Genomic DNA, 20952 nt, shown 5'->3' with positions numbered 1-20952 from the left:
TAACGTTCATTGCCCAGTCTATTTGAATAAATATATAAATATAAAAAGAAACAAAGAAAAAAAAAAAAAATGAAAATGCTCTATTTGTCTCTCACTTGTGGCTTATCTCCACCACCAATGGGATATGATCTGAGGGGAATTGAGCATTAGGAAACCCATTAACATCCTTCTGCTCACAGTAGCTAGGATCAACTCCGCCTAACAACTTGTTCACCAATATGTCATCACTTACATACACATGGTCCAAAACATCAGCAAAACCAGTAACGTAGCTGGTAAATGGTAAATCACCTAAACTGTGTAAGTCTCGATACACATTGTTTAGCTTGAATGGGTTGTCTATTTGCCCTTTGGCGTCAATTAATGGGTTTTTAATTCCATATTTGCGATATTTGAAATCGGTGGCTGATAAAGTATCTATAGTCTCTCCTGAGAGTAAATTAACCACGTTGGAGTTCAAATTGGAATTCAAATCACCTAGTAAGACAATTGAAGAATCTTGTTCCTTTCTGAATTGTTTTAGCTTGTTCAACAAGATCTTTGTTTGGAGTACCTTGACGTCATTATATTTCGGCGACCAGTATAAATGAGTATTAGACACATAGTATATCTTCTTTGTCTGCTTATCATAAAGCTTTAAAATCAAAGCCACGGTGTTTCTTGAAATAACTCGTTGAATCCAATCTGTATTCAACTTGTACTTGGATCGATGATTCAAAATTTCTTTACCAAAATTGATTTTCAACTGATCCAACACATCAAATCTCTCAGTATTAACAAGGATCCCTACTCCATCCAATTTGTCATTACTGCATACATCCAAAGTCAGTGGACTTTGCTTTTGAATGTAAAAGCTTTGGTACTTATCACTGGGGAAATTTTGTCTCCAAAATGTCTTGTATATGTGGTACTCCAATTCTTGAAAGCACATAATATCACAGCTAAATTGCTCAACAGTCTTTTTGATTAATGGGAAACGATAATGTTCCCAATCTAGATACAATTTGTCCACTTTATCATATACCCCTTTCCATATATAATGTCGGGATAATAAGTTGTAAGTCATGACGGATATTTTGCTTGAATCATCTGCTACTGGTCCGTCTTGGTTGCAATTTACCCAATGTCTGTATTTCATAGCATCATAGTTATCGAATTTCATAGTTGTATAAGAATGGTTGCGTATAGGTGTGGATATAATTTTGGATAAATAAAATGGTCTTGGTGGTAGAAGCATGAGAAGCGAGCAGATAATCAAGCAAACGCCTAGCTTGAATGGTCCGATTCTGTCCCACAATTCGGAAAAGGTGTGAGTCGCGTGTGAGTCGCGTGGGTGTGTGGGGGGAGGAAACTATCTTGGATGATCAACGGCTTTGGACGGAGAAGGCCGTAAGGTTGCTAACGCCGATTTTCACAAGTTAACGCTTCGGAGTAGGTTACGGTGTCGATTGCGGTATGTCTTAGAAGGAGTAAGATGTGAACATGTAGCCCCAGATTATGTGCAACTCCTGATAAGGGATGGAATTAAAGATTAGCAAATTTCCAAACAGTGTTGATGCATCACCGCCGAAGAAAACAGGTAGCGCAAGCTCATGCTACTTTTAAAGTGGTCTTTTAGTGCGGCTTTGTGCTATTATCGAATGTTTGTAGACATAAGGAGTGATCATATAATAGCAACTGTTTTAAAGTGAAGGGACCGTATTATCGTGGGTGTGATATTCCCATAAGCTGAATTGAGGAGCCATTAGCTGAGTGCAGATATTTAGTTGATTAGTCTATTTTAAAGTTTTGCACCAAATCGGTGCAAAATAGCAAAGAGACAATCGAATTGGCTGAGCTGGAGCCGTACACTTTTACAATATTCAAAACACTTTAATGCTTTTATACACTTAGGACGAAGGGCAAGAGAAAGCCGCTTAAGTATGTGATCAAAAAAAGGAATTTAAAATTTGAAGGAAGCTATCTCTGCACCCCTTTTAGGGAATATGTCTAGTCTTTATGTGCTTGCCCAATGACATAATTGTAACTCTAGTGAACCCCTTTTTGCTGTTCCAGCTTTTTTTTTAGTTTGTATTACATAATTTTGCGGTAGGGAGCGGCCCACAAAGGAGGAAAACAAAAACATAGAGGCTTCTATAAAAAATCAGGCTATATTAAATGCATGTACAGAAAAAAAATAACAGTACCATCTGACTTACGTGGTGTAAAATATATACAGTGGATAATCTCTTTGACAGTACATTTTCTTTATGCACAGAGAGTGTGTAATGTACTGTGTCACCTTCCCCACCTCTGTACCTTTTGCCATAATAGACAGACACGTTAGTGACATATGGAGAGATTACTTAATTGAATATAAATTAGTTGGTAGCGTCGGTTCCTGATTTCATTTCGGGTAGATTAACCAACATGCCGATCTATGTATTTTAGGAAAGAGAGGGTGCCTCTATGTTGCGGATATGGCGAGGTACTTTGCCCTGTTCATCCCGCCCTCTATTTTCAATTTTCACCTGCTTGAAGCCTCCTTTTTTTCTCACCCCTTGCAGTATTGCCCGCTTAGACGATTTTTAATAGCCGACAGAAAAAAAATTGTTTTTCTTTTGTTTATGTTTTTTTTTTTTATTTTTGTCCTGCGTTAAATTTGGTTTGATTAAAATACGCGTCCCTAATGCAAATCATCCAATGTCTAAAATAGTAATACAAACAATGTAAAAGATACGTTACTTCTGTAGTTTATGTGTAAGATTGTTGCATTGTTCTAGTCTTTTTTTAATGGAGACTTAGAAGGAGGTACGAAGTAGGTGGAAATAGGACAAAAGAAAAACAACCATTACACGTGTACTTATTCTTGAATATCAGCTTAAATCTATGGGAACGGTAGATTATACAAGTCAGATTGTTTGAGTTATTGTAGACAGAAGTATGCTATGTGTATCCTATTGCAGGTCAATTAGGTCCCCTTTTTTTATCTCTGTCTTAATTCGTCTTTTATGTAGTAATACAATTTCTAAATTTAAAAAATTCAATTTTCTGTAGTGTTGTTGTTGTTTGTGTTGTGTGTTGTTTCTGTTTTTTAACTGCTTTTGGATTAAATTTTAATTTTATTTTTTTTTTTTATATGAAACAACAGAAAACTCTCTCTGTTTTGAAGCCAAAAAATTATTATTTTCATCAACCAAAAGAACCTTTTCTAAACTCAAACACGTATATTACATCAATACTATCAAAGAAAGAGAGAGAGAGATAGTGCCATTAAGCATAACCATCACTCATCATTTATCACTTCACTCCATCTTGTTATCTTTCTTTTTTATTTTTGATTACCATACCACAAAATAATCAAATTTCAAAATCAGTTGAATCCTTGCTAGCACTTTTACAACCAAAAATTTATTTTCCCATTGCATTTCTATCTTTGTATTTATCCAACTGCATATGACTAGTGTTTACAACTCAGATATAAAGAATCACAGACGGGCACCACCACCTCCACGTCCTGCAGTAGCACCTCAATCTTCTTCGTCGAACTTGAATGGAGGCACCCAGGGACTAGGGTTAAGCGCAAAGGAAAGCAACTATCTCAACAAAATCTCCACATCTACATCCAATAACCAAATTCCAATTAGTCTTGGCTCAAACAAACGTCAATCTGGTTGGGTACATATCAAAGATGATGGTATTTTCACGTCATTTAGGTGGAATAAGAGATTTATGAATATGAACGATCGATCGCTCAACATTTACAAAAATGAACCTACTATTAATGATCCAGCAAGTCCGGAGTTGCTATTACCATTAAACTTAATCAGTAACATTGTCTTGAAACCACAATCGGGCCATTCTAAAAATAGTCAATCTTTTGAAATAATTCCCAAAAATTATGGTAAATCTATTCTAATCTCAGTCAAATCAAGTAATGAATATCTTGATTGGCTAAATGCATTTTCAAGTAAATGTCCTTCGGCTCAAATTGGCCAGTCTCCAAATTCAACTGGTAACTCGATTCCTGGTTTATCAGGATCAACCATGGGTGCATCTATGTCATCATCATCATCATCAACAGCATCGCTGTCTAATTTGACTTCCTTAAGTACTGGTGGATTACTACAGGGTGGTAATGCGGGAGTCTCGAGCCCAATAAACTTCACTCACAAGGTCCATGTTGGATTTGATCCTGCTAGTGGTAATTTTACTGGATTACCTGAAACCTGGAAAAGTTTATTGCAGCACTCTAAAATTACAAATGAGGATTGGAAAAAGGATCCCGCAGCTGTTATTGAAGTGTTGGAGTTTTATTCAGATATCAATGGATCGAATCCTTCGACGCCAATGGCTTCGCCACAGGTCAATATAAACAAAACTATGGGAAACTCTATTGACCACAATTCTAATCTACAAGAATGGACCAAACCACCTCCAAAGAGCAGTACTACACAGTTCAAACCAACGCGTTCAGCACCCAAACCACCTACTCCATACCATTTAACTGCACAACAGAGCGAAGGTGGTGCACCATCTATCTCACCCTTGAGCAACTTGCTTAGCAAGAGTGCTGGAACAACAACAACAACATCATCATCATCATCACCAGACAGTGCTGCAGCTTCACCATCAAGTGACAAGAATGACCTTGTTCCTGTGAGGAGAGCACCTCCTCCACCGACTGGATCTAGTGGAGGAGCAGCAGCAGCAGCAGCACCACCACCACCACCACAACAACAACAACATCAACATCAACAGCAGCAAAAGTCTCAGCCAATACCTTCTCATCAACGCCCACAGTTTATTTCCAAACCTCAACAATTGCCGCCTTCGTTGCCAAATGGAGCCAGCTTCAACAGAACACCTCAGTACAAGGTACACCCTGATTTGAAGATTCAACAAGGAGGTAGTAGTACAAGTCTTTCCCTGGACAAGGAGAATATTAATCAGGAAGGCATGAAGCAATATCCATCATCTGCTAACAAGGGCTCACCTGACACACAACCAAATGTTTCCGTGCTGCAATCATCTCAGAATTATCATAAGCCACATCAACCACCAATTACTGGCCCAACTGGAGCTGCTCATTCAGTTACGAAGCCATTACATCCAGTCATTGCGCCTGTTAAACCATTGCAGTTGAAGCCAAGGAAGGAGCAAGATGCCCAACGATCCAATGGACAATCATCACCTCAAGATCTGCACCACAAGGAAAAGTCGAAGCCTAAAGTTCAATCACCAGCTCTTGGTCCTGTAGCACCCAAGAGTGCTAAGCAATTGAAGAAGGAGCGCGAAAGATTAAATGACTTGCAGATTATTGCTAAATTGAAAACAGTGGTCAACAGTAACAACCCTAAACCTTTGTTTAGAATTATTGAAAAAGCAGGTCAAGGTGCTTCAGGAAATGTGTACTTGGCAGAAATGATTTCCGAAGGTAAGAAGATTGCCATTAAACAAATGGATTTAAACGTCCAACCAAGAAAAGAGTTGATTATCAATGAAATATTGGTTATGAAGGACAGTCAGCATAAGAATATAGTCAATTTCTTGGACTCTTATCTTATAGGAGATTCTGAATTATGGGTCATTATGGAATATATGGAAGGTGGATCATTAACGGAAATTATTGAAAATAATGAATTCAAACTAAATGAAAGGCAAATTGCCACTATATGTTTTGAAACTTTGAAAGGGTTGCAACATTTACACAAGAAACATATAATTCATCGAGATATCAAGTCCGATAATGTTCTTTTGGATTCACATGGAAATGTCAAAATCACTGATTTCGGTTTCTGTGCTAAATTAACTGATCAAAGAAATAAACGTGCAACAATGGTGGGTACACCTTATTGGATGGCACCTGAAGTTGTCAAACAAAAGGAGTATGATGAGAAAGTTGATGTATGGTCATTGGGTATAATGACTATTGAAATGATTGAAGGTGAACCTCCATACTTGAATGAGGAACCATTGAAAGCATTGTATTTAATTGCAACTAATGGTACACCAAAATTGAAGAAACCAGAATTATTGAGTAATTCAATTAAAAAGTTTTTGTCCATTTGTTTATGTGTTGATGTGAGGTATAGAGCTACTACTGATGAGTTGTTGGAACATTCATTTATCCAGCACAAGTCGGGCAAGATTGAAGAGTTGGCACCATTATTGGAATGGAAAAAGAACCAAAATCAATCACAAGATCATGAGGAATAGGGTTATGTACGCCGTATAGAGTAGACAGTAAAAGGGAGAATTTTTTTTACATTGAAAGCGTTTTAAAACTATTGTGGTTGCTAGTTGTAGAATCAAAGGAATTGGTGTGGTCCAATGAGAAAAGATGCAAAAGAAGCAAAATTCATCGTGACAGAAAAGACACAAAAAGGGCGCAAAACAAAACAAACAAAAAATAAAAAAAAAAGAAATTTTTATATTTTTTTTTAAAATACTTAATAATGGAGTTGAAGAACAATGAAAAGATGAAAAGATTAGGAAGAAGAGGGGGAGAGATTTTATACTTTTTTTATGTTAAGATTGCTACTCTATTGATGACTATGCGCTATTTATAAACTTCTTCCTTTGTTCTTCAAGATGGCTTCTACGTAAGTCGTTTCTTTTTTTCTTCTTCTTCTCAAAACGCCTTATCTATCTCAAGCTTGCTTCCAGTTATTCTTCTTCCTGCTTTCACTTCGTTCCTTTTTTGTAGGCAAAGTGCAGTATGCTTTACTCCGGTAACTGCTTCTCTCTACTGTACTTGCATACATTGTCGAGTGTTAGATCGAGTAAGTAGTAAAATTTGCCGTGGCGTTTATTGTGTTTTCTTTTAATTTTTGTCTTCTTCTTTTGTCACACGACAAGATTCCTATTGAATATTGACTTCACATGGTTTTGTGAAAATATTAGCAACATCTATCTATGTATGGATTTCTCGTTTATAACCCTATTCCAACATGAGATGACACGATTGTGTAACTATTGAACTGGAAAAGTGTATGGCAAAGTCTTAAAATTCAAGTAGATTTTAGGTTTAAGTGGTTACACAATAACGGAACAAAATAAAAAAAAATTTTTAATATACGGAATTCCAATGCATCTATGGCATAATATATAAATATACCAACAAAATCTCTTCTCTTGAAAAAATTTTCATACTTTCTTTCCACTACGAATTGAAATCTTATCAAGTTTTTTGCTGCAAAAAGGGAAAGAATCGTCCAAATTTCAAATAGAAAACCAATAGCTAACACTTTTACGTTTTTCCAATAGATTTATATACCATATACTGCAACAATGTCATACTGACATCACTTCACTGATAATTACCAAAATTCTTCCCCACCATCAAGCAAGATAAGGATTTCCATAGAATAAAAAAAAACAGAGAAACAGAGAAACAAAGGCATACAACAGCAGCATTAACTTCAGAAAGTACACTTTTTTTAGCAGCTATCATTGACATATCTTCCCTCCTTACACGAGTCGCTTCCTTTTGCTTTATTGAACTATGAAAACAGAGTCAACTGTTCCTTCTGAATACTACGATGACAATTTCATCCCTGGTACAACCAATATCCTCACTGGGTATCAACAAGATACAAATTCCATCTCGTCCAATAAATCACTCAAACGTGACAAGAATGGATTAGTGTTGCTTCCACAACCTTCGGATTCCATCAATGACCCACTCAATTGGTCAAAACCTCGTAAAATATGGCACTTGATGTTGTTGGCATTTATTACTGCTTTAACTGCAGCCACTTCAAATGATGCTGGCGCGGCACAGGATTCATTGAATGAAACCTATGGTATTTCTTATGATGCCATGAATACTGGTGCTGGTGTTTTGTTCATTTTCATTGGGTGGTCATGTATGTTTTTTGCCCCTGCTTCATCTTTGTATGGACGAAGAATTACTTATTTAATTTGTCTATTGTTTGGTACACTCGGATGCATGTGGTTTGGATTTAGCAGAAGAACTGCAGACACTATCTGGTCACAAATGTTTGTTGGTATTAGTGAAGCTTGTGCTGAGGCTCAAGTTCAACAAAGTCTTAGTGACATATTTTTCCAAAATAACTTGGGTAGTGTTTTGACATTGTATATTTTGGCAACTTCAGTAGGGTCCTTTTTGGGACCATTGATTGCTGAGTTGATTGCTGAGCTGATGACATTTAGATGGGTTGGTTGGTGGGGTGCCATAATATGTGGTGCTACTCTTGTGGTTTTGTTTTTTGGGTGTGAAGAGACTGTTTATGATCGCCAATTGAAGATTTACGAAGCTGCTAGAATTGAAAATGAAGCCTTAGTGGATGAGAAGTATGATGAGGGTGATAAAGATGGTCAAACTAGGACCATATCCAATGACTTGACGGAAAAGAAGGAACTTCCCGATGCATTGGCCAACGTTCAATCACCTAGTATCAACAATGTCAACAGTAGCACCAATTACGATATTGAAACAAATGACGAAAAACCAACACCTTATTTCAAACGAATTGCATTGATTACTCCAGCTCCGTACCTAGAAGGCTTCGGATTCAAGCAATACCTCAACCGTTTTGTCATTTACTTCAAAGTGTTTACATTACCAGCAGTTTGGTTGTCTGGATTACTTTGGGGTTTACAAGATGCATACATGACTTTTTTCTTAACCACTCAAGATACTTTCTTTTATGATCCACCATGGAACAAGAGCAACACCGGTGTGGCAATTATGAATGTTGCCACTTTGATTGGGGCTTGTATTGGATGTATCATGTCGGGTATCTTTTCTGACAAGCATGTTGTGTGGATAGCAAAGAGAAACAATGGAGTCATGGAACCTGAATACCGGTTATATTTATTATTCATCACCTTGATCATTTCACCAGCTGGACTCATTATGTTTGGAGTTGGGGCGGACAAACAATGGCCTTGGCAATGCATCTATGTTGGATTAGGATTCATTGGGTTTGGATGGGGTTCAATTGGTGATACTGCCATGTCGTACTTGATGGATGCATATCCTGAAATTGTGATTCAAGGAATGGTGGGAGTTTCAATCATCAACAATACTTTGGCTTGTATCTTTACTTTTGCTTGTTCGTACTGGTTGAATGGATCTGGAACTGCAAATACTTATATTGCTTTGGCAGTCATTGACTTCGTTACTATTGCATGCATCATTCCATTCTTGTACTTTGGAAAGACATTCAGGAAAAAGACAAAGAACATTTACATTGGAATGGTTGAATTGACCCAAGGAATGGGTTAAGAGTAGTTTATTCGTCAGATAATGTGTATATCTAATATTTAATTACATTTTCATTTTTTTTTTACAGTTATCCAATCATATCTAGATCAGCATCTACTGCCTCTTGCTCACTAGCGCCGTTAGTCTCACCAGTATTACCCATGTACTCACTCAACTCCTTATCCAAATCCTCAGCACTCTTTTTCGGTGCTGATCCTCTTCCTGGTTTGCCACCACGAGTCGAAATTCTTCCTCTTAAACCGCCTCTTCCTCTTTCCCTACCACCACCACCAATAAATCTTTCTCTTCCATGTCCTCCTTCACGTCTCTCTCGGGTCACTGGCCTTGGCGCTAAAGTGATCCTATCAGCCAAGCTGATTGTATTTTCAACAATCAAAATCTTTCCCATGGCCTTTTTACCATCGTATTTTTCAATTGCTTCTAAATTACTCCTCTCACAATCACGCTGGAAGCATATATAAGCAATAGTATCATTCCTCTCATCAAATTTGATAAAATCAACATCATTGATTGTGGAAAACAACTTGTTCAAATCATCACCATTCAACTCTGGATGGATATTCTTTAATCGTAATGTAGGACGCCCATTAGCCATTTGTAACACATCTGGAGGTATACTTGAAGAAACTCTAGGTCCCTCTGCAGCCGGAGATCCACGAGGAATATATACGTCTGGTTGCCGTCTGCTATATGGAGGAGATCGATGCTGACGATGGAAACGAGCTGAACTTGGTCCTCCTGCACCACCACCACCACCTCTGCCTCTGCCTCTGCCTCTCCTACTCGTTGGTGTAAACTTCCTTTCGGGTTTCTTTTCCCCAATTATATCGTCTAATGACTTCTCTAATATGTTTGACATGATGTACTGATGTTGAGAGTTGTCTTGGGATACCTTTTTTTTTTACTTTTTTTTCTTTTTTTCTACTTCAATGTCGTTGAAAAATTGGTCACCACGAGAAAACTAAAAGGTCTATTAATCTGTACTCTACCTAATCTAAACTTCTCTTCCCTAGTTTTTCTTCTTGCTGATACCTTTGAAATATTCAGTCTTTTCATACTTTGTGCCTGTCATTCTACCTTCACCGTCATAAGTGTTTTGCTTTCTTAAGTAATCCAATGGCACCAATCTTGGCCAATCAACATATTGATATCCATTAGCAAGGATCCAAGAAAAGCTTCTCAAATTGAAAACCAAACACAAGGCAATGATTGCCAAGTTCTTCAAATCCAATAATGAACCTCTTGGATAATACAAAACTGCCAACATAATCAAGAATGAAGTACCCATCAAATAAGGCAACAATTGAATATATGCTGGTCTAACATCGATAAATGGTGATTGAACTGCATCTTGGAATGGCTTGTATTTACCAAGAAACAAGTCGTATGAGTCTTGTCTACTACCATCGGAATAATTGTTTTTATAATAACGAGTTAATGAATTCATCAAATCTTGAAGAGCACCACGATAACTTCTCTTTCCAGTACGTGTATAATCAGTCTTTAAAGCACCAGTTCCTGAATATGCGCAACTGACAGCATCGGCATTATCGGCCCAAAAGTTTTGGAAAAACAAGTTGAATTGAGGATCAACTTTAGCGAATGGGGTTTCAATTGAATTCAAGTATCCAGATTTAACCAATGTGTTTTGTAAAACCCATCTACCGATTGCACCTTGAACAACATTGGTTCTATCTAAACAATCCATACAATTTGTTCTAACCACTGATTTCTGTAAATGAACAATTTGTCTTGCATTTAAATCAATTTCAAAATAGTTATCTGAAGTGTAACCTAAGCCGATCAAACGATCCAACAACAAGTTGATTCTATCATATCTCATACCCTTACATTCGTGATGGAAATCGAAATAGATATAGTGAACATGGTCTCTCAACTTTTCAGGTAAATTCTCAACCGCCGCTTCATATGCTTGTTTAACTGGTTTTTCGTATCCCAGCTGGTTAACTAAATTGACCAAGTAGTTGTCACCATAAAAGTTTACTTGTTGATCGAAATGTGTCACAGTTGCATCTCCAGAAGGTTGAGAACTGATTTCTAAATTAGGCTTGTATCGTAAATTGTTAACTTCGGCCCAGTATACTGGGACAGAACCTCTTGTTTGCAAGACGGAGTAGATGTGGTTATCGTCAGTAGTGATGAATTGCTCAGTCTCGTTGAAATTGGCAACGTTACCTTGAGCATCAATACCACGACGGAAGTACCTAGTACCAGCTCTTTCAGTTGAACGACGTGTCAACAAAGCAAATTGCAATGCTCTTCCATTGAAAATGGTTGAGTGAGATTTGAAATATCCATAAATGATTGGAGTTATAAACTCAAATCTCGAATCAGCTTCAAGTAAAGGAGATGAAATGTATTTGTTCCACCAGAATCTTTCATCAATTTTGGGATGTTCATTGGTGTATTGTTTCTGCAATGAGTTGGTAATATCATACTGATTGTCAATAGAGTAATATAAGGTACCATTCTTCAACTGTTCATTCAATAAATCCAAGTAAACTTTCTCCTCGCTTGAAGGTTTGGCTCCACTCAATGATAAGATCTTGTAGCTTTTGATTAAAGCAATCTCTTTATTCAAGACGGAACCAGTAACAAGATGCTTATCAGCAATAATGACATACGAGTTAACCTTTAACTTGATAACACCAATAATACATGAAATGACACTGGTGTTTGGATTGGATAACGATGATGGGTATTCTTTTGTTGTCTCGATACTGTTACCATTATCACCAACTAAAAGGTAGTTATTGGTTAGCTTATTATGGAAGACGTGAGTTCCATCTCTAGCCACAGAATGAGTTAAAACCATGATTGGGGATGTTTTTAGTTGATGGTAAACTGTGTTGTTTTTTTAAATTGAGTTTAATTTTCTCTGTCAATTGGGGGAAAAGAGAGAGAGAGAGAGAGAGAGCAAAAAAATATATTTACTCGGCCCATGTGACAAATCTAAAGGGTCCATATGGTTGCCATTTGGTTGTGCTTATACAATAGCTGGTGAGACTGGCAATTGACTAGAGATCGGTGCAGTGTCCATTTTAAATCTCTTTCACGGATGCCATCATTGCTGACGATGTAGAGTGTATAATTACCAATAACTATGAGAAATAAAACATCAGCTCTTGTAATTAGGCAGAGGGAAATTGCCTGATCTCTAAACCGTCCTGTAAGATGTTCTCTACCTTGTAGATCTGCAATTGTGTGAACCGCCCCTCAAGCTGTAATTGAAATTGCTTTTACCCACGCGTTTTGCGAATTTTATGATATCTACACAAAGGCGTCACTCAAACCCAAACTAAAAACAAAAACTATTCAAAACCATCCTTCGTAAACCTAAGCACTTAAATTTTTTAATGGCAATGGAAGCAGCCAATTCTTCCAAAAGGAGTCGGGCATCATTCGATCCTGTAAAGTTGAAGCAGGCTTTAGTTTATTACAAACGCCACGAGAATGATACGAAACCACCAGTTAAGAAAAAACTAGCTAAGGATTTTGGAGTTGCTTATAACACATTCAAAAGACACCTAAAAGAACTCAACCAGAAAATTGCAAGGGATAGAGAAAGCGGTAGCTTCTCGGAACCTATAGACTATGAGCGTTATATACCCTTAGTTACATTCTATGGAAGAAAATTTGAAGACGAGGAAGAACGGCTAGTGGTTGATCACTTGATGCATCGATGGAATTACAAAAAACTCGTGAGCCAACAACTTGCTGTTGATACTGGAAGTTTAGTCTTGTTGGCGAAAGGATCTAAACCCCTTGTTTCTAAAGCTTGGCTCCAATGTGTCAGAAAACGATATCCTGTACTCGAAATGGCCAATTTTAATGTTGGATATCTGATGATATCTTTAGAAGATCTAAATGCCATTCGATCTTGGCTCAATGAATATAAGAGTCTCCTTGATACATTTAAATTTGGCGAGAGCCAAATATGGAATATGACGGAAGCTAGCTTTGAACTTGGCGTAGTTTCAAAGCTGTGGTCAAAAGTTTGGCTTGATGACGATGGAAAACAAGCTGCTAATTTTGAAAAGAAGGAATATATGACAGTTTTGGAGACAGTTTCTGCTGATGGTAAAGCATTGACTCCATTTTTGCTATACAAAGGGGAGGACACTCTGTTATCGAGGTACAAGCCAGACAATGTTCCACCCTTCTACTATAGGTCCTTACAGAATGGGTTGTTGACTTCGGATATAGCAATTGAATGGCTTGAAAAGCTATTTATTAGGGAAACAGGAGTGAGCGAAAACAGCAGTCCTACTTGTTTAATTCTTGAAGAGCTGAATTGCTTCACCAGTGGTAAGTTTAGAGCTAAGTGCAAGGAATATAATATACAGGTGCTTTATGTCCCTCAAAGGGTGCTGTTTTTGTTACAACCACTTGATCAGGTTCTCCTTTCAGTGATTTCAAACGAATTTAGAGGAGGTATCTTTATTGATGGGAAAGTTCCTGCACTTGATATTGACCGAGGGGAGTTTATAATAAGCTATGACTCAGTACGACTGCAGCGGTTGAAACCACAGGTCTTGCAATATGCTTGGAGAATGGTTGGGTTGTTCCCCTATGATCGCGATAGAATTTTCCGCTCACCTAAAAGTTCCACCGATCAAAACGCCAATTTGCTGATAAATACAACAGAAGACGCTACTGTTTTGAGTATTGGATCGCATCAGAATTATACCTGGACGAAGGCACCGGATGAATCTGACGCACAAACTTCTGAAGCACTCGCAAATGAGAGATTATCAGAAAGGCCCTCGTTACAGGAGGCACAACTTGGAGACATCTTGCCCAATAAGCTAGCCACGGGACAAAGTGATACACCATTGAGCAAAAACACAGCTGAGGCCTATGTGCCGTTCACTGGTTTGGTGACCTTGAAAGTGCTGAGTGATGCGCTAAACAGTTTGTGCGTGCAAAACAGTAAGGTAATTGCTGATGCTATTGAAGCTCCACAATTCATCGTTGGTGCTGTGAATGAGATAAATAACGAGGAGAGGGGTATGGCAGATAAGACATTGGCCAAAGACCAGATAGTACAAGAAGTAGAGAGGATACCTCATATTACAGTGTCTGCTGAAACACCCGAGACGAGCTCCAAACAGGGACGTACCGAAGCAGAATCTGGAATGATAGTTTCTGATAATCCACTTGGAAAAGATATCGATGCAGGGTTAGGTAAGTCAACTACCATGTTCCCAGATACGGGAAAGATTGATACAGCACCCAATGTTGCCTTACCTGAGAAGCCTAAAATCTCTGATAAAGATAGGTGCGGGTGTGCTGACATACTGGTAAATAATAGTAATCCCTACCCTCACAAAATTGATGGCCTAGTTACCACGTCTTTTGATGGTGAAGCTGCGGAAGAATACTCTAGGTCAATGCCTAGAATGCCATTGGCTGATCTATTGGCAAAATCAGCTTCATACAGAGATGATACTCCAGATGTGGGTATGCTGGTTAGTGCTCCTTCTGCAAGTAAATCTGCAGTGCAATCTACACCATACGCTGCTGAGAAAGCTCCAGATGCAAATACACAGACCCGAAAAAGTACTGTACAAGATATGGAGATGCACTTTATGAGGCAAGCTTTGAGGTTGGATCAAAACGAAGACTATGTGCCTCAAAAAGAACACACTTATAAAAGCTTCACAGGTGATATGCTCCCATCTAATGTGCCTCCTACAGAGGACACCTCTCCCAAGGAGATTATTGAAATATCATCCAGCGAGTCAATGGAGGAAGAGCCTACAATATTAGATAAAGCAACTGAAACTATGGCAACCCCATCAAATGAACCATTGCTTGAGCAATCTCCGCCTCAGGAATTTGCAGAAACCTCAAATGAATCAAGAAGTGTAGAACCTACAACCAAAGAAAATGAAGAACTGCACAATCCATCGGATAATGTACCTGTAACTCAAAATTCCGAGCCATTACAAGTTGATCACCCTGACTCAGCAAAGACACAACCCGACGAGCCTAAGGAAGTCACTGAATCACAGTTGCGAAAATTGCAAGAAGATGTTGAAGTTTGGCGACTTCGAGCATTACACAATGAAGTATTATTTCAAACTGCTTCAAGGCTCTTTTATGAGGCACTGAAAATTGGTGGCTACTTCATGCGTCCCGAGGAATATAATCCCGAGAAGAAGATGTTATCAGCTGATTTTATGGATAGTGCACTTAGAGACTTGGCACAGGGACAAAAATCGAATCAGAAACATTTGTAGAACTTAATTGATATAGAACCCCCTTTTTTTAATAATATTTAATTCTAGATTTGAAGCACGTTTTCCCCTACACACGTCGTCTGTGATATTTTGGTTCACACCGGAGATTGCGATTTAGAGCCGGGGATAATTGAATGCCACAGAAGTGAATTGCTTACGTCCGGTTTATTTTTCTCTCCTTTACGTCATAGAAAATAAAGCTTTTGTTTTCATAGAGCATAGGAGTTTGAACTCTCAGTACATAGGCAACAGGAGTGTAATTGCAACTCACTGATGAAGAATGGCTAGCTGCCAATTTGCATCCAAACTAGTATTGTGACGTCTTTCGTAAAATCCCCAGTGCCAAGAAAAAGGGCTGGCTCGGAGTTTATAAAAGTTTTATCTCCCATGAGACTTTTGGCGCGGTAGCAATCAAGTAAAACTGAAAAAAATAACCATTATGCAGTATGTATGAGAATTCTAGTGTATTCTTTGTCGAAAGGGGAGGGAGGGATAAAAACACAAATTGTAAAGACACAAACAGGAATTACATATACGCAGCAATCCAAACTTATTCGGTTCTAAGGTTTGGAGTTATGCATTATGCGCTATAAATAGAGACAAGGATCCTGCAAGGTTCAATGTCGACACTTTTTTTCAAGAGAATGTTTAGAATTTAACGATTTACATTTCCACTTCACAAGCAATTGACTAGACAATTCTCCAAATATCCCCCCAAAATGGTTTTAAGTAAACACGTTGACGCATATGATTTAGAATATGAACTTTTAAAAGACTCACGTAAGGTCAAGTTGAGTCCTGATGAATTCAATGATGAGTACAATTCATCGAAATTGCCTCCAAGATTTGTCTTGCCGGACGAGTCCGCTGACGAATCTGAGATTTACAAGTATTTGAATGAGGACTTGGCATTGGATGGGGTTCCAACTTTGAACTTGGCTTCTTTTGTCAACACTTATGTCAGTGATTATCAAACTAGATTAGCTGCTGAGAATTTAACCAAGAATTTGGCTGATAATGATGAGTATCCATCCTTAATGGATATTCAAAATAGATGTGTCACCATTTTGAGTAACTTGTGGCATGCTCCATACAAGACCGACGAGAAAACTGGGGCCAAGGTTGTTAACTCATTGGGAACTGCAACTACTGGATCATCCGAAGCAATTATGTTGGCTGGTTTGGCTTTGAAAAAGAGATGGCAGGCAAAGAGAAAAGCTCAAGGTAAGTCTACCGAGAATCCAAACATCTTGATGGCTACTTGTGCTCAAGTCGCTTTGGAAAAGTTTGCTGTTTACTTTGATGTTGAAAATAGATTGATTCCAGTTAATGCTGAATCTGGTCATTTGATTGATACTTCTAAAATTAAGGAAAACGTTGATGAGAATACAATTGGTATTTTTGTGATTATGGGTTCAACATTCACTGGTGCTTTTGAACCAGTTGAAGAGATTTCCAAGATTTTGGATGAAGTTGAAAAGGAAAGGGGATTGGATATTAGAATCCACGTTGATGGTGCTAGTGGTGGATTTGTTGCACCATTTGCTTTCCCTCATTTGAAATGGGATTTTGCTATTGATAGAGTTGATTCTATAAACACTTCAGGTCACAAGTTTGGAATGACTTCAGTTGGATTAGGTTGGGTTATTTGGAAAGATGAAAGCTTGTTACCAAAGAATTTACGTTTTAGTCTTGATTACTTGGGTGGAGTTGAAGAAACTTTTGGTTTGAACTTCTCAAGACCTGGTTTCCCGGTAATCTTGCAGTATTACAACTTTTTAACATTGGGTAGGGAAGGTTACACCAAGGTTTTCGATGGATGTTTATCGAATGCTCGTTTGCTTTCTGATTACTTGGACAAGACTACTTATTTCGATGTGGTTTCAGTTATTCACAAATCTGCTAGTGCTGAGGATAAAAAGAAGTTGCTTACTAGAGAGGTTAAAGACTTGCCCAAACCAACTGTTAATGAAGAGTTTCAACCAGGATTACCTGTTGTTGCATTCAGTTTCTCCAAGGAGATGAGAGAAAAGTATCCAGAAATCCCTCAAGAGTTGTTCTCCACCTTGTTGAGAAAGCGTGGTTTTATTGTCCCTAATTACCGCTTGCCACCTGATGAAACTGATGTTGAGATTTTACGTGTTGTTGTTCGTAACTCACTTGGTTTGATTCTTTTGGAGAAATTGATTCAAGATTGTACTGAAATTGCTGAGTTGTTGATCAACGCTGCTAAGTCAGTTAGAGAAGTCTTGTCAAACAAAGAAGAAGCTTCGAAACACAATACATCCACCCTTCATGATTTGTTGTTGAGTATTGCCTCTGGTGGTATTCAACCACTTAGACAAAAGCAACACGAAGAAGACGGTCACAAGGCTGGTGTTGCCAAGAAGTCTTATCGTGGAACTTGTTAGAGTTTATAGTAGATTGAAATAGATGAACCGAGTTAGAGGTGTTTGTAGAGAAGTCACGGCTATTGTAGATTCTACAGTTCTGTTGGTAATTAAAAACATTTACAAGCTCTTCTAACGTATATTCAAAATCATAAAATATCACCACGGACAAAGTGTAGTCTATCCGAAACCCATGGTTTCTAGTTCCAAAAGCCGACTGATTCGTTTCGCCTTCTAGTTGATTTGAGACGCATTAAATCTGATTTCCGCCTCTCAACTACCTCAAAAAGACAGGCTAGTAATGGAAAAGTCTCCGACTCTGTTAAAACAAACATTCATTTGTTTCACAGCTTCAAAAACCTCTCAGCCCATTTTCCGAGTTAGTTCAAATTGGCATACATAGCACTATAGTACTTTCAGACAATCCATCAGTAAACAAACATACCCCACATACTCAACTCTTTTTAAAAAGTCTGGTGGTAGTACGCTTGTTCATGAAAAGAATTACTAAAACAATTTGGAGAAAGCAAAGGTATCAACCTATAGGAATAAAATTGACAAAGCAAAATAAAAATGAGGAGATTGCTCATCTATTTATACTTTTATTATTTTTTAGGTTGCAGATTGTCACATTCAAAGCATTGTATCAGGAAAACTTATTCTGCATCCGAACATCAATACTAACTTAAACAAGAGTATCAAACTCCAAAATGACTGATTATTGTATAAATTAGAGATACAATCTACGTTTCTTGTGGGTATAGGTACCAGTTCAGAAATAGTTGCAACACTGACAAGCTCATTCAACTGATAGCGAAAATGAATTCGTACAATCAGTCTAGGAAACGCACAATCAAAAGTTGCAGACTCATTGTGTCGAACAATCATAAGGAAAAAAAGTATATATGCTATTAAGCATAACAAGAAGCTATCCCTGTCTCACTCTTAGCCCTCTTGCAACTGATATCACTTGTGCTTGAAAACAGAAAGTAGAAAAGCGCAATTCGGAAAATGACGCGTCTGGCTCATTTTTTTATTTTTCGCAGTACCACCCGCCTCCTGTCAATGCAATAACCGAGTCGTTTTACGTTGAAGCATTGTTCTGGAAGGCAGATCTAGCTCTGCGAAGAGAAGGTTACCTCGGTGTTTCTATTAATAGCTCATGTGGTGGTTCTCTTGACAGACAACACACAAAAGTTAATTTACCTCATCTGGTAGCGCAAACTGTAAGGAGTTTTAAATTGTCTGCATGATCTACTTGACATTCCTTTTCGAGACTACCAATTGAGCCTCTTTTCCTGGACGGTCATTAGAGCAATGATAGCCACCCATACCATCCTCTACGTTCTATCCAATTGGCATATCCTCGGAGTTCAACACACTCTTGTTTTTTTTTTTCGTTGGTGTTAATTAATTTTGTTGTAATAAAATTATGATTGCTATTTTAATTTATTATTGATTTTGTAACTCTATTAAGTAATTTATATAAAAAGAGAAGTGATCATCCCACTCCGAAATAATATTCGAACTCCTCCTCTCTTGTTTCTTTCTAGTCAAGACAGATCTAAATCCTATCCTTTTACCAAATGGCTGAGACTAATCAAGAACAATTAAACACCTACAAGGCAGTTTCAATCATCACTTTAATCCTTTCCATTTACGGAGGATTAAAGTATTCCGGAGTTCCAGAAAAACATTATACTCCATATTCAAGTAGTGACATTTTGTTAGTCATATACTGGGGTATTTTGTACCTTTGGCAAATTTTGTATACTGTTCAAACTTTTTTCCCTGATGATTATCGTTTGCTGATTGTTCAATTGATTGGATGGCATTTCCCAATTTTCAATGTGTTGCATTATGTATGGGCAGAATTGTTTACTTCTGGACACTATTTCTGGAGTGAGATTATCATTATTATCAATTTGTTCAATATTTTGGCATTGTATTTCACTCACAAGACATTTACTTTAAGACCAGTTAGCAACTGGTTATTAATTCATGCTCCATTGGTTGCTTTGCCATTTTCATGGTTGTTGTATGCTCTTTTCTGGAATGGTGCAGTTTGGTTACATATCCACAAGACTTGGGGTAGAATTCTTGCCAATATCTTTATTTGGGATTTCTTGTTGGTACCTGGATTGTTGTTGATTATTTTCAATGACTGGGCAATTGGTTTGAGTACCTCTTATCTTGTTTTTGCATTGGCTTTTGGACAATTGGCTACTAAAGTGTTTGCTTTGCAATGGATTTTTGCCTTTGTTATTGCTGGTATTTTGACTGTTTGGAGTTTTGGTTCAATGATTGTTGGTGGTGTAAGACAAGCTAGTGGAGAATCTGCCCCATTATTGGTTGTTGAAGAGGAAAGAGTTGGTGGTAACTAAGAGAGGGAAAGAGAGAGAGAGAGGACAAAAATTACGCTTCCATTGTTTGATTTAGTTTCTATTTGAGTTCTCTAGTTGAAATTAACAAAATATGGGAATCTATTAAGTGATATCCTACTTTCTTATATGAATTAATTTGCTCTGTATTGTGTAAGCTTTAAAACTCCATCCAGTGGGGTTCATCTCTGTGAATCTTCTATTAGTTTCCTTGTAGACTTTGGTGACTCCAGTTTAATCTTTTTAATCATTTCTTGTTTCATTAGACTAGGATGTTTATTAACAACAATCAGATTGTAATAATTTAAATGTTTATGATGAGCTAGTGAGGCAACAGTGTCATTGTATATCGTAGTTTGAAACTCGTCACGAGTTGTATCTGCATTTCCTATGCCTTGATATTTCTGTTTTAAGAGGGCGTATTGATTCTTTTCTCTGATCTTGTCAGCCATTTTGGAGGAGGAAGTTGTTACCTGATGGAGTTGTGAGGATGGGCTGGACTCTTTTATTTTTCGTACCAGTTGGCTTGCGCTACCTAGTCCTTGAATAAATGGCTTCTGGCCTTTGTTTGTATTGGAGTTTCTTGTCTTTAGTTCCGAGTCTCCGTAGAGTGGCAATTTAAAGTTATTATAAAACACACGGCAATTTGGAGTGGTGAAATTAGTCTAAAAAGTGTCATG

General features: G+C 37.7%; 9 protein-coding genes across 9 annotated transcripts; 5 read left to right on the top strand and 4 right to left on the bottom strand. All coding sequences in view use genetic code 12, as the record gives it.

The window, feature by feature from the left end:
* Positions 1-91: 91 nt before the first annotated feature.
* Positions 92-1162, bottom strand: I9W82_000338 (uncharacterized protein; the record flags this gene model as incomplete). The annotated part of the gene is made up of 1 exon (XM_067692338.1): positions 92-1162. The coding sequence occupies one exon, from the start codon at positions 1160-1162 to the stop codon at positions 92-94; it is 1071 nt and encodes a 356-aa protein (XP_067550364.1).
* Positions 1163-3435: 2273 nt separating this feature from the next.
* CLA4 (serine/threonine protein kinase) lies at positions 3436-6198 on the top strand (the record flags this gene model as incomplete). The annotated part of the gene is made up of 1 exon (XM_067692327.1): positions 3436-6198. One exon carries the CDS (start codon positions 3436-3438, stop codon positions 6196-6198), a length of 2763 nt encoding a protein of 920 aa, XP_067550363.1.
* A 1288-nt stretch (positions 6199-7486) lies between these two features.
* I9W82_000336 (uncharacterized protein) lies at positions 7487-9235 on the top strand (the record flags this gene model as incomplete). The annotated part of the gene is made up of 1 exon (XM_067692316.1): positions 7487-9235. One exon carries the CDS (start codon positions 7487-7489, stop codon positions 9233-9235), a length of 1749 nt encoding a protein of 582 aa, XP_067550362.1.
* A 67-nt stretch (positions 9236-9302) lies between these two features.
* I9W82_000335 (uncharacterized protein) lies at positions 9303-10094 on the bottom strand (the record flags this gene model as incomplete). The annotated part of the gene is made up of 1 exon (XM_067692305.1): positions 9303-10094. The coding sequence occupies one exon, from the start codon at positions 10092-10094 to the stop codon at positions 9303-9305; it is 792 nt and encodes a 263-aa protein (XP_067550361.1).
* A 150-nt stretch (positions 10095-10244) lies between these two features.
* On the bottom strand, positions 10245-12071 carry SAC1 (phosphatidylinositol-3-phosphatase; the record flags this gene model as incomplete). The annotated part of the gene is made up of 1 exon (XM_067692294.1): positions 10245-12071. The coding sequence occupies one exon, from the start codon at positions 12069-12071 to the stop codon at positions 10245-10247; it is 1827 nt and encodes a 608-aa protein (XP_067550360.1).
* A 547-nt stretch (positions 12072-12618) lies between these two features.
* I9W82_000333 (uncharacterized protein) lies at positions 12619-15501 on the top strand (the record flags this gene model as incomplete). Its single annotated transcript, XM_067692283.1, has 1 exon — positions 12619-15501. The coding sequence occupies one exon, from the start codon at positions 12619-12621 to the stop codon at positions 15499-15501; it is 2883 nt and encodes a 960-aa protein (XP_067550359.1).
* A 719-nt stretch (positions 15502-16220) lies between these two features.
* GAD1 (glutamate decarboxylase) lies at positions 16221-17912 on the top strand (the record flags this gene model as incomplete). Its single annotated transcript, XM_067692272.1, has 1 exon — positions 16221-17912. The coding sequence occupies one exon, from the start codon at positions 16221-16223 to the stop codon at positions 17910-17912; it is 1692 nt and encodes a 563-aa protein (XP_067550358.1).
* Positions 17913-19477: 1565 nt separating this feature from the next.
* Positions 19478-20275, top strand: I9W82_000331 (uncharacterized protein; the record flags this gene model as incomplete). Its single annotated transcript, XM_067692261.1, has 1 exon — positions 19478-20275. The coding sequence occupies one exon, from the start codon at positions 19478-19480 to the stop codon at positions 20273-20275; it is 798 nt and encodes a 265-aa protein (XP_067550357.1).
* Positions 20276-20454: 179 nt separating this feature from the next.
* Positions 20455-20724, bottom strand: I9W82_000330 (U2 snRNP complex subunit YSF3; the record flags this gene model as incomplete). Its single annotated transcript, XM_067692250.1, has 1 exon — positions 20455-20724. The coding sequence occupies one exon, from the start codon at positions 20722-20724 to the stop codon at positions 20455-20457; it is 270 nt and encodes an 89-aa protein (XP_067550356.1).
* Between the last annotated feature and the right edge of the window lie 228 nt (positions 20725-20952).

This window comes from Candida metapsilosis (genome assembly GCF_017655625.1).
Source record: "Candida metapsilosis strain BP57 chromosome Unknown scaffold1, whole genome shotgun sequence".
In the NCBI taxonomy this organism is placed as follows: domain Eukaryota; kingdom Fungi; phylum Ascomycota; class Pichiomycetes; order Serinales; family Debaryomycetaceae; genus Lodderomyces; species Lodderomyces metapsilosis.
The sequence above is the reverse complement of the archived record's forward strand: the minus strand, read 5'-3'. Positions and strand labels throughout refer to the sequence as shown.